We start from the raw sequence: 13,383 nt of genomic DNA on the forward strand, positions 1-13,383 counted from the left end.
CTACTGAACAGTAGTCAAGGTGCGACAAAACTAGGCCTGTAGGACCTGCCTTGTTGATAGTGTTGTTTAGATGGCAGAGCAGTTCTCCCCATCAACATGTTTTGACCATGACAGTCACCTCAACTTGCTCAATGTCCACATTATTCATTACGAGATGTAGTTGAGGTTTAGGGTTTAGTGAATGATTTGTCCCAAATACAATGCTTTTAGTTTTAGAAATATTTAGGACTAACTTATTCCTTGCCACCATACCGAAACTACCTGCAGCTCTTTGTTAAGTGTTGCAGTCATGTCAGTTCCTGTAGTAGCTAACGTGTATAGTGTTGAGTCATCCACATACATAGACACACTGGCTTTACACAAAACCAGTGGCAATTTGTTAATAAAGATTTAAAAAAGTAAGGGTCCTAAACAGCTACCCTGGGGAATTCCTGATTCTACCTGGACTTTGTTGGAAAGGCTTCCATTAAATAACACCCTCTGTGTTCTGTTATCTTTACTCTTTATCTACAATATATCAGGGGGTATAAAGCCATAACACATACGTTTTTCCAACAGCAGACTATGATCGAAAATGTCAAAAGCCGCACTGAAGTCTAACAAAACACTCATTCTATCATCAATTTCTCTCAGCCAATCATTAGTCATTTGTGTAAGTGCTGTGCTTGTTGAATGTCCTTCCCTATAAGCATGCTGAAAGTCTGTTGATCATTTGTTTACTGTAAAATAGCATTGTATCTGGTCAAACACAATTTTTCCAGAAGTTTACTAATGGTTGTTACCAGGCTGATTGTTTTTCTATTTGAGCCAGTAAAGGGGGCTTTACTATTCTTGGGTAGCGGAATGACTTTTTCTTCCCTCCAGGCCTGAGGGCACACACACTTTCTAGTGGGCTTAAATTGGAGACGTTGACGAAAGGCTAGCTGCTTATAAATGTCTTATAAACATAAACATGATCAAAACACTAAACACTCAGCGTGCTTCTTCAGAACTTTTGACTATATATAATCTATTACTATAAACTATTTACTACTATTTAAGAATGTCCAGATAGCAGTCCCCTGTGGCACTCAAGGTTGACAGACTTAGTAACATTTATTTTGTTTTGTTTTATGTGGTCAAATGGGTCTTGAAGGACAACATGAAAATGGAAAATGCTAAACAATTCTGCAAACAATTGTGGACTAATGGAAAACACTGGCTGTATGTTAACTTGGAGCCCATGTTTGGCTGAGAGCTCACGGCAGCTTGTCATCACCACCATACACTGCAGGCAGAACGCATCTTCGCCTATTTCTCTTCATCTTCCCTGTCTGTCTCTCTCTCCCTCTATCCTTCCCACTCTCTACTTCTTCCTCAAACCCGAGGCTGTCAGCAAGGTGTCAAAGAACCAGAACCACAATACTGACTGACTATCTGTGGTCACGGCGAACCCAAGCAATCTGCGTGTGTGGTGTGTTTAAAGCTGCTCTAGGCCTGCTAGTGTAAAGAGGACAATAACAGACACTGACAGCCACAGTCAGAACCGGGCACCGTGGAGCTGCTTCATATTAAATGATCATCTGGGTTTTAGAGCTCTTTCCATGGTATGGGGGTGACTCCCTACGTTATGGGGATGATGGCTGAGGCAGACTAACACTACAGTCTCAGTTGGACCAAATATTGAGAAGGTTTTGGTATTTGGGAATGGGGCACTGGCGGTCATGAAATGTTTAATTAATCATGTTCAGCATCTCCAGGTCTCCACGCATACAAGCCGCTGATGGGCGCCTATATAACATATACATTTTTTTTAAATTTAAGTTTCATAATATCCAGGATTTATTTTAGGCAGGTCTAAAGAAATATTATGATATGAAGAAAATGTATTTCAGAAGAACAGAATATGAGTTAGCCTACTGTATGGCTATGTTGAGTGTAAAAGTGACCATTTGAAACAGGTCCTATACTAGATTTAAAGTCATTTGGCAACTTCAGTTGTGAACAACACACACCTTAGAATGCCTTAGAAATCAAAACATACATGGGCTGCATGATGCCACTATAGGCTATTGATGATTTGACAAAGGCACAACAAAAAAATCTGGAACTAGGTTCCTTGCGTCGGGCTACACACCCTGTTCTCTCATCAAGTGATCATATTTTCACCCATCGGACTATAGGCAAATTACATTTTCTTTACTAATATGTAACATTGGTTTAGATTTAGATAGGTCCATTGTCAAATGGGCAGGAACAGAAGCATGGGAAGCATGTTATCTGTATGCACTCCTATAGCGAACGGAGGCCACTGCCCCTCTGGTTCATTTCCTACTTACGTAGGCTTTAAACCTCTTCACAACAGTATCTCGGACCTGCCTGGTGTGTTCCTTGTTCTTCATGATGCTCTCTGCGCTTTTGATGGACCTCTGAGACTATCACAGTGCAGGTGCATTTATACGGAGACTTGATTACACACAGGTGGATTGTATTTATCCTCATTAGTCATTTAGGTCAACATTGGATCATTCAGAGATCCTCACTGAACTTCTGGAGAGAGTTTGCTGCACTGAATGTAATAATAATAATTTTGCACTCCCAATTTTTCAGTTTTTGATTTGTTAAAAAAGTTTGAAATATCCAATAAATGTCGTTCCACTTCATGATTGTGTTCCACTTGTTGTTGATTCTTCACAAAAAAATACAGTTTTATATCTTTATGTTTGAAGCCTGAAATGTGGCAAAAGGTCGCAAAGTTCAAGGGGGCCGAATACTTTCGCAAGGCACTGTAAATACAGTATGTCGGCCTATGAATTATGACAACCAAATACAAATTCACCATACTTGTAGGCTAAATCTGAATTTGTTTAATTTAGGCTAGAGCAATTATGTACCCAAGACATTAAATCTGTATATTTTTTTGTGTCTTTCAGCTGTGTGTAATATGCGGTAGGCATTGTATAACAGCACATTCATTAATTTAATTCAGGTTTTCTTTTGGTTTTGGGTTCATATATAGGCCTATGTTTATGCATAAGCCCTAATATGCATATGGCTGTTTTGAATTATTCATCAACTTAGAAAGCGCTGCCCATTTCGCTGTGTTAAGGCTTTGAAACAGCATACACAATGACACGTTTTCCACTCAGTTTTCAAACTGTTTCTTCTTTCTTCCAATTGCTCCATCATAGTGAGGTGAGTTTTAAAAACGCAAACCGTTTTGATGATTTATTTTGCATTCATAGAGGCATCAATAGAGCCCTGACACCTGATAACCGGTAGTGAGTTTTGTACTACTAACACATGTCAGGAGTGCATGAGACAGGATCAGCTTGACTCAATGGTCATGTAGAATTTTACTGCGGTCCTGACTCATGACTGCCAGGGTCGCGGTAATATGGTCGCAACAGCCCTGCATGGGACTCATTTTACTGAAGTAATGATGTATTGTAAAAATGTTACCAAACTAGAGCCTGGCTGCAAACACACAAGACAGAGAAGGTAGTGCTGGGTACCTGCTAGCATACACTGAACAGTTAACAGACATACACACACACAGAGAGAAGGTAGTGCTGGGTACCTGCTAGCATACACTGAACAGTTAACAGACATACACACACACACAGAGAAGATAACAGAGGCGACAGCTAAAATCCCCAGGCCTGCTTCCCTGTTTTTGAACTGACATCGATGCGTGTCAGCTTTGCAATATTCATCACCCTGTGCTGTGCTGTGTGTGTCTTCTGAAAGTGTCATAGACGAATGCGGAAAGAGAGGGAGCTGCCAGAATGATCTTGTTCCTTTGTCTAGTTTGACAGACAGAAACAACAACAACTCATATGTGCGTTGATCCTCTGACTAGTTTTGAGTCCGTTACAATTGCCAGTGTTTAGTGAACCTTAACCCCAATGTGATATATATCACAGAGACCGGTGTTAAACCTAGGGCTGTTGCGGTGGCCATATTACTGCCACACACGCAGTCGTGACCGCAGTATAAGTGTAGTGTCCCAGGAAATCTCCTTTTAAGTACTCTGGACTTTGGTAGTACCCAACTTGCTAACTACCATCTGGTCCTAATGGCCTGGTACTCTGGGCTCTATTGTCCCTCTAACCACTCTGACATGAATGCAAATACAACAAAAATCACATCAAACACTTATTAGTTGAACAGCAGGTTGAAACAGTGGAAAACATGGCTGCTGTAGATGTTTCAAAAGGCTGCTCACTTTTACACTCATCCTAGCCATTTCATATGGGCCCTCTCCTCCATAATGGGAAAAATATCCTGTCCATTCTATTCAGCTAAGTTCAATTATATTCTTCTTACTATAAAAATCTATAATGTTAAATAATGGCACGGGACTTATAAGCATATCTTGTCTGCTAAATGAACTATGGAGAATAGCCAGATAACATACAGTAGGCCAACTCCTATTCTGATTTATTGTGACGGTGTATATTACATTGATTTATTAGACTTAAAAAAAAATGCAGGTGTTCCAAAGGCGTGCATCAGTGGTTTGTATGCTCGGAGGCCTGGAGATGCTCAACACGTTGATGTTAATTAACGGTCAATTACCGGGAGACCGGTGGTCTTTTGCATGACAATAACCGGCTGACAAAATGTCATGACCGCCACAGCCCTAGCCACACCTAATGAACTATTGACCATGGAAAGACAGAGGGAGGGAGAGAAAGAAAGAAAGAAAGAGAGAGAGAGATAGGGAGGAGAGACAAGTAGGGAGAAGGAACAAGGGATGGAGAGAGGCGAGAGAAAGTGAGGGAGACGGGACGAGAGAGATTGTGAAAGAGAGGGAGAAAGAGTGAAAGAGGATGCCGGTGATTGTCATTCTCTCAGGGAAGAACAATGGAAGTTGCTGATAATGATGTCTGCAGTGTGTGTGTCCTGCTGTGCGTGCGTTTGTGTGTGTGTGTGTGCGCGCGCGTGTGTGTGTGTGTGTGGTTTGCAGCCTGTCAGTGGGATTGGCGACATGAGAATGTGATCCGAGACAACACGTATGTTTCTCTACTGCTTTGGTCAGTGTGTGTGTATGTATGTGTGTGACAGGCTTTGGGGACAGATTACATTGGTGTTGACTCAGAAGAAATCCCATCATGCCTTGTGTCTTGAATGTTGTTAATTGCAGTGTCTGCCAAGTGGCAGCTTCTGAAGCCAAACATTATGCAAATCAAGGCTTTTAAGGTGTGTGTGTGTGTGTGTGTGTAGACGTATTATAGTGAGGCGTTGTTTTTTCTGTGCCTCCTACAATAAATCTGTGTGTGACAGCACTGTTGGCTACTGTTAGTGTTTCTCTGTGCAGGTGAACAATAGCTCACAAAGAGATCTGCCTGCAAGCCTTAGGCATCACATCACTACACACACACTCACGCTCGCACACACACACACTACAAAGACTGAGGAAGACAATACGAGTCAATCTCAAAAGCCAACTTTCCAGTAGATTGAAAAGCTTTTTCCTGATAGAAAAATGGGGAGAGGGTGAGAGATAGAAAGAACAAGAGAGAGAGATCAAGTGAGAAGGGGGGGGGGGGGGGGGGGGGGTAGAGAAGAAATGAGCGAGAGAAACAACTTGAGCAAATCAAATCACTATCCATCAACGAATACCCTGGAGATGCGTGTTCTTCTGATCCCTCACACCAGCTTCTACCAAGAGGACTGGCTGCAATGCATGGTGTTGCTGGTTCAAGCCCTGCTACAGCTGCTCCACTTCAATCGCTACACTGAGATAGATGATGAGATGGGTGGTCCTGTGTATGATTCAACGGGGCTCATTATAGAAAACACTGTTCAATCTTCTCCCCCCTGCCTTCTTCCTGTCCTCTTTCGCTCTCTCCATCTCCTCACTTCCATCGTTTTAATACCTCGACTCCATTGCACATCCCAGCCTAGTCTCCGTGGCCTGGAGATGGCCTTGGAGCATGAAATTATACTTCTTAATTACAGCCTTTCACGGATGGTGGGAGCGTGTGTGTGTGTGTGTGTGTGTGTGTGTGTGTGTGTGTGAGATCAAATCAAATCAAATTGTATTGGTCACATACACATGGTTAGCAGATGTTAATGTGAGTGTAGCGAAATGCTTGTGCTTCTAGTTCCGACCATGCAGTAATATATAACACAACAACTACCTTTTACACACAAGTGTAAAGGAATGAATAAGAATATTACATATAAATATATGGATGAGCGATGGCCAAACGGCATAGGCAAGATGCAGTAGATGGTATAGAGTACAGTATATACATATGAGATGCGCAATGTAGGGTATGTAAACATTATATAAAGTGGCATTGTTTAAAGTCACTAGTGATACATTTATTACATCCAATTTTTAATTATTAAAGTGGCTAGAGATTAGAGTCAGTATGTTGGCAGCAGCCACTCAATGTTAGTGATGGCTGTTTAACAGTCTGATGGCCTTGAGATAGAAGCTGTTTTTCAGTCTCTCGGTCCCAGCTTTGATGCACCTGCACTGACCTCACCTTCTGGATGATAGCGGGGTGAACAGGCAGTGGCTCGGGTGGTTGTTGTCCTTGACGATCTTTTTGGCCTTCCTGTGACATCGGGTGGTTTAGGTGTCCTGGAGGGCAGGTAGTTTGCACCATCTTCACCACACTGTCTGTGTGGGTGGACCATTTCAGTTTGTCCGTCGAGGAACTTCAAACTTTCCACCTTCTCCACTACTGTCCCGTAGATGTGGATAGGGGGGTGCTCCCTCTGCTGTTTCCTGAAGTCCACGATCATCTCCTTTGTTTTGTTGACGGGGCTGGTTTTCTTTTTGTAGTCCGTGATTGACTGTAGACCCTGCCACATACAGTGCCTTGCGAAAGTATTCGGCCCCCTTGAACTTTGCAACCTTTTGCCACATTTCAGGCTTCAAACATAAAGATATAAAACTGTATTTTTTTGTGAAGAATCAACAACAAGTGGGACACAATCATGAAGTGGAACGACATTTATTGGATATTTCAAACTTTTTTAACAAATCAAAAACTGAAAAATTGGGCGTGCAAAATTATTCAGCCCCCTTAAGTTAATACTTTGTAGCGCCACCTTTTGCTGCGATTACAGCTGTAAATCGCTTGGGGTATGTATGTCTCTATCAGTTTTGCACATCGAGAGACTGAATTTTTTTCCCATTCCTCCTTGCAAAACAGCTCGAGCTCAGTGAGGTTGGATGGAGAGCATTTGTGAACAGCAGTTTTCAGTTCTTTCCACAGATTCTCGATTGGATTCAGGTCTGGACTTTGACTTGGCCATTGTAACACCTGGATATGTTTATTTTTTAACCATTCCATTGTAGATTTTGCTTTATGTTTTGGATCATTGTCTTGTTGGAAGACAAATCTCCGTCCCAGTCTCAGGTCTTTTGCAGACTCCATCAGGTTTTCTTCCAGAATGGTCCTGTATATGGCTCCATCCATCTTCCCATCAATTTTAACCATCTTCCCTGTCCCTGCTGAAGAAAAGCAGGCCCAAACCATGATGCTGCCACCACCATGTTTGACAGTGGGGATGGTGTGTTGCTTTTACGCCAAACATAACGTTTTGCATTGTTGCCAAAAAGTTCAATTTTGGTTTCATCTGACCAGAACACCTTCTTCCACATGTTTGGTGTGTCTCCCAGGTGGCTTGTGGCAAACTTTAACCGACACTTTTTATGGATATCTTTAAGAAATTGCTTTCTTCTTGCCACTCTTCCATAAAGGCCAGATTTGTGCAATATACGACTGATTGTTGTCCTATGGACAGTCTCCCACCTCAGCTGTAGATCTCTGCAGTTCATCCAGAGTGATCATGGGCCTCTTGGCTGCATCTCTGATCAGTCTTCTCCTTGTATGAGCTGAAAGTTTAGAGGGACGGCCAGGTCTTGGTAGATTTGCAGTGGTCTGATACTCCTTCCATTTCAATATTATCGCTTGCACAGTGCTCCTTGGGATGTTCAAAGCTTGGGAAATCTTTTTGTATCCAAATCCGGCTTTAAACTTCTTCACAACAGTATCTCGGACCTGCCTGGTGTGTTCCTTGTTCTTCATGATGCTCTCTGCGCTTTTAACGGACCTCTGAGACTATCACAGTGCAGGTGCATTTATACGGAGACTTGATTACACACAGGTGGATTGTATTTATCATCATTAGTCATTTAGGTCAACATTGGATCAATCAGAGATCCTCACTGAACTTCTGGAGAGAGTTTGCTGCACTGAAAGTAAAGGGGCTGAATAATTTTGCACGCCCAATTTTTCAGTTTTTGATTTGTTAAAAAAGTTTGAAATATCCAATAAATGTCCTTCCACTTCATGATTGTGTCCCACTTGTTGTTGATTCTTCACAAAAAAATACAGTTTTATATCTTTATGTTTGAAGCCTGAAATGTGGCAAAAGGTCGCAAAGTTCAAGGGAGCCGAATACTTTCGCAAGGCACTGTACCTGTTGTGTCTGAGCCGTCGAATTGCGACTCTACTTTGTCTCTATACTGACACTTAGCTTGTTTGATTGCCTTGCGGAGGGAAAAGCTACACTGTTTGTATTCGGTCATGTTTCCGGTAGCCTTGTTCTGATTAAAAGCAGTGGTTCGCGCTTTCAGTTTTGCGCGAATGCTTTCATAAATCCATGGTTTCTAGTTGGGGAAGGTTTTAATAGTTGCCGTGAGTACAACATCACCGATGCACTTGCTAGTAAACTCGCTCACCGAATCAGCGTATACATCAATGTTGTTGTTCGACGCTATCCTGAAAATATCCCAGTCCACGTGATCGAAGCAATCTTGAAGCATGTAATCAGTTTGGTCGGACCAGCGTTGAACAGACCTGAGCACGGGTGTTTCCTGTTTTAGTTTCTGTCTATAGGCTGGGAGCAACAAAATTGAGTCGTGGTCAGATTTGCCGAAAGGAGGGCGAGGGAGAGCTTTGTATGCGTTGCGGAAGTTAGAGTAACAATGATCCAGAATTTTTCCAGCCCGGGTTGCGCATTCGATATGCTAATCAAATTTAGGGAGCCTTGTTTTCAGATTAGCCTTGTTAAAATCCCCAGCTACAATAAATGCAGCCTCAGGATATGTGGTTTCCAGTTCACATAGGTCAGAGAGGAAGAAATGAATACTTCTCTATGTCTTGCTGCTCCTTGGAGTGAGAATGATATTTTTCTTCTGAAAAGAAATGTCTTTATGTTCACATTCACACAAACACTTTATTATGCTGATAAAGTGTATGTGTTAATTACAGAGCAGAAAGCTGAACAGGCCGTGAAATTACAACTGACATACTGTTGATACTAGATCATTATCTGTTTATGAGAGAGCTGTGTGTGTGTGTGTGTGTGTGTGTGTGTGTGTGTGTGTGTGTGTGTGTGTGTACGCGTGCATGAGTGTACGTGTGTGCGTGTGAGAGAGAGAGAGCTGAATAAATGTCAGGTTAATCACATGTTCATTAATAGAGTGAAAATTGAAAGCAGCCAATCTAAAACGTCTAGAGAGCACTGACTCTGTGTCATAAGAAGCTGGTTCAAGTCCACAGCATGCCTCAGAGCTGACAGGTGGAGGGCAGAGGGGGAGAAGGGGGGGGTGGAGAGGGATGGTGGACGACTGACAGACTGAAAGATAAGGAGAGAGAGAAAGGGAGAATAAGACGGATGGAGATCGGTATTGAAGTAGAAAGTGGTGGATGTATTATTTTCCCTCTTCCCCTGATAAGGACGGGGAACTTAGAGACAGGTGGAGGGAGAGAGGGCGAGAAGAGGCAGAGCATGAAAGAGAGGGCGAGGAGAGTGGGGAAATAAGAAGGGACGACAGAGTGAGAGGAGGAGATGAGAAAGCTGCAGGTACACAGACACACGACAGGCTTCAGTGGTCACACCGAGACCATGCTGACACAGTGAACAGCGAGTGCGTTTGTGTGTGTGGCTGTAGTCTTACCATGTCTGCAGTGGTGCATCGTTGACACTGGCAGGTGAAATGGTACTGCTCCTCTAGCTGAGTCTGTCTGTCTCTGGTAGGAGCCAACGAACCAATGTAACTAATAGTCAACTATTTAGAGAGAGAGAGAGAGAGAGAGAGAGAGAGAGAGAGAATAGAGAGAGAGAGAGAGAGAGAGAGAATAGAGAAAGAGAGAATAGAGAGAGAGAATAGAGAGAGAGGGAGAATAGAGAAAGAGAATAGAGAGAGAGATAGAGAGAGAGAAAGATAATAGAGAGAGAGAGAATAGAGAGAGAGAATAGAGAGAGAGAGCGAGAGAGAGACAGAGAGAGAGAGAATAGAGAGAGAGATAGAGAGAGAGGGGAGAGGATAGAGAGAGAGAGAATAGAGAGAGAGAATAGAGAGAGAGAATAGAGAGAGAGAGATAATAGAGAGAGAGAGAGAGAGAGAGAGAGAGGGAGAGAGAGATAATAGAGAGAGGGAGAGAGAATAGAGAGAGAGGGAGAGAGAATAGAGAGAGAGAGAGAGAGAGAGAGAGAGCGAGAATAGAGAGAGAGAGAGAGAGATAGAATAGAGAGAGAGAGAAGAGAGAGAGAGACAGAGAGAGAGAGAATAGAGAGAGAGAGCGAGAGAGAATAGAGAGAGAGAATAGAGAGAGAGAGAGAATAGAGAGAATAGAGAGACAGAGAGAGAGAGACAGAGAGAGAGAGAATAGAGAGAGAGAGAGAGAGAGAGAGACAGAGAGAGAGAATAGAGAGAGAGAGAGAGAGAGAGAGAGAGAGAGAGAGAGAGAGAGAGAGAGAGGGAATAGAGAGAGGGAGAGAGAATAGAGAGAGAGAGCGAATAGAGAGAGAGAGAGAGAGAGAGAGAGAATAGAGAGAGAGAGAGGAGAGAGAGAGAATAGAGAGAGAGAGAGAGAATAGAGAGAGAGAGAGAGGAGAGAGAGAGAGAGAGAGAGAGAGAGAGAGAGGTCACCGTTTTTTTATTTGCATCCTGCCTCAAGTTGACTAAAATCACACACCGTACCTCCTCAGCAGGTCGCATGTCTCTGGCGGCTCGGAGGTGGAGTGTTTCCCCCTCAAACAGCATCACACAGCTGGGCCTGCAGTCATGGTTCAGCAACGACATACTGGAGACGGAGAGAGGAGGTTAGCGCGTGTGTGACAGAGTCCAAGAGATTGAGAAAGAGAGATTGAAGTGATGTCATTAACACACTCATCACAATGTTGGTTCTTCTCACAATCAGACAAACAGTCTTAGAGGGCCGTTTAGCACTCTGTGTGTGTGTGTGTGTGTGTGTGTGTGTGTGTGTGTGTGTGTGTGTGTGTGTGTGTGTGTGTGTGTGTGTGTATGAGAACCGGTTAAAGTGAGCATCAGTAATACTGTAGATAGGTTGGTTGTGTAGCAGGGCTGGTTTACATGCAGATATGATCTTTAAGTAATGCCACACAATCTCCCGTCCCCTCCTCTCCTCATCCCTCCCGTCCTCTCCTCTCTCCTCTCTTCAAGATGTTCTTATGGTTACTGTTCAGAGAAACTGGAACAAAGAGCTTTGAAAGTCACCCAAATAGCCTGCACCCCACACACACCCAATCACACCACGGTGATGTAACAAGAAATGACAAGGTGACAATGAAGTGACAGACAGCGATGAGGCGTGAGTGATGTGTCACGATGATCCGTTTTGACTGGTCTGTGTCATTGCTCCTCAACCCCGTCGCAGAGGTCCACCAGACAGCGCACACTTTTTGTTCAAGCCCTGCACGAACACACTGATGACCTCATCACAAAGCCCTTGATTAGCTAGATCAGTGTTTCGACTGTCAGGTGGTCCCCTAGTTGAAGGTTTGGGTAGCACTTCCGTCTGCCAATGCCTTCCTCTCTGCGTCTGGCCAGTGTTGACATTAGGCATCCGTGTTTACGTCTAAACAACACTTGGATGCTCTTACGTCTCTGTTTGGTCTTTTGTGAATCTATACACTCACACACTAATGCAGGCACACACACACACACACACACACACACACACACACACACACACACACACACACACACACACACACACACACACACACACACACACACACACACACACAGACTTAATGATAGGGTGTGTGTATCATTACACCTCTCCTAAAACATCCATTACCAACCAACCAGGACTGTGGGAAATGTAATGGTCTGTGTTTCTATACCTGTGTTGATCTGTTCAGTGGTACTAACTCCACCTCCTCCTGGGTTCATTACACATAGTGTAGAGGCTCTCCCGCGGTGTTTCTAATGTTTCTGCTAACCCTTTCTAACCACGAACCTAATCATTTACACCAACCATTCAGTATATTATAATCAAAACATGGGCTTTCTTTCTTTGAAGCTCGATCATTTGACAAAACAGGGTACTTGTCCTTTTAGATACTTATGGACCCTCCATCTTGATGCTAGAATCCTTAGTTGCTACATCCATTTCCGGGTGTACAAATTAATATTTACAAATGTATTCTGGCAGAATATAACTTATAAATGCCTCATGAGCGGAGCTCAACTGTCATACCCCATCAGAATCCCAAACATAAGCTTGTTTTTACTCCACATTGTTTACATTTACGTTGTCTACAAACAAACACTATACAGCCTCAAAACATTTTAGGGAAGTACATCTCTCCTTTCATGAACGATTTGTTTATGCATCTAGAATGCATGGGCATCCGATACAGGAACGATACGTCTAAGTTTGAAATGATTCGGTGTGATTCGGGTTTGATTAGAGCAACGAATTGATGCGATTCTGATAAACTGTTTTGTTGTTGTTGAATGAACACATTCATTTTCCATTTTAAATGAACATCTGCTGCTGAAGGGAAATCAGGAGCTGGGCCTCTGAGCTAGACCTGTCTGAAATTAAACTAGACCTGTCTGAAATTAAACTAGACCTGTCTGAAATTAAACTAGACCTGTCTGAAATTAAACTAGACCTGTCTGAAATTAAACTAGACCTGTCTGAAATTAAACTAGACCTGTCTGAAATTAAACTAGACCTGTCTGAAATTAAGATAGACCTGTCTGAAATTAAGATAGACCTGTCTGAAATCAAACTAGACCTGTCTGAAATTAAGATAGACCTGTCTGAAATTAAACTAGACCTGTCTGAAATTAAGCTAGACCTGTCTGAAATTAAACTAGACCTGTCTGAAATTAAGATAGACCTGTCTGAAATTAAGCTAGACCTGTCTGAAATTAAGATATGTTTTGAACTAGTACTATGTCCATATTTATATGGATCGATCCAAGATCGCATAGCAGTTCAGACGTCTTTTGTCCTCGTCTTGTCGTGTCCTGTATATATATATATTTACAACTTTTTTCACATACATTTTATTTTTATTTTCCATCAACTCATCTTCTAAACACTCTCCTGCAACCAGCCTCACCAATTTATATTTATAAAAAAGTATTATTTACCTCAGATCTGC

At 42.7% G+C, this 13,383-nt stretch overlaps 1 protein-coding gene across 2 annotated transcripts in view; it reads right to left on the reverse strand.

Annotated features, from left to right (window-relative positions):
• The window catches only part of smyd3 (SET and MYND domain containing 3), a 191,390-nt gene that overhangs the window by 42,144 nt on the left and 135,863 nt on the right, over window positions 1-13,383 (reverse strand). For both annotated transcript variants that reach the window (XM_036962694.2, XM_090220608.1), the window contains exons 7-8: window positions 10,940-11,042; window positions 9,914-10,024 (exon numbers count right to left, since the gene is read on the reverse strand). In XM_036962694.2, coding sequence (XP_036818589.2) covers window positions 9,914-10,024; window positions 10,940-11,042 — 214 coding nt within the window. The remainder of the gene's footprint in view (window positions 1-9,913; window positions 10,025-10,939; window positions 11,043-13,383) is intronic.

This window comes from Oncorhynchus mykiss, chromosome 25 (genome assembly GCF_057628025.1).
Source record: "Oncorhynchus mykiss isolate SJ-2025 chromosome 25, ASM5762802v1, whole genome shotgun sequence".
Taxonomy (NCBI): Eukaryota; Metazoa; Chordata; class Actinopteri; order Salmoniformes; family Salmonidae; genus Oncorhynchus; species Oncorhynchus mykiss.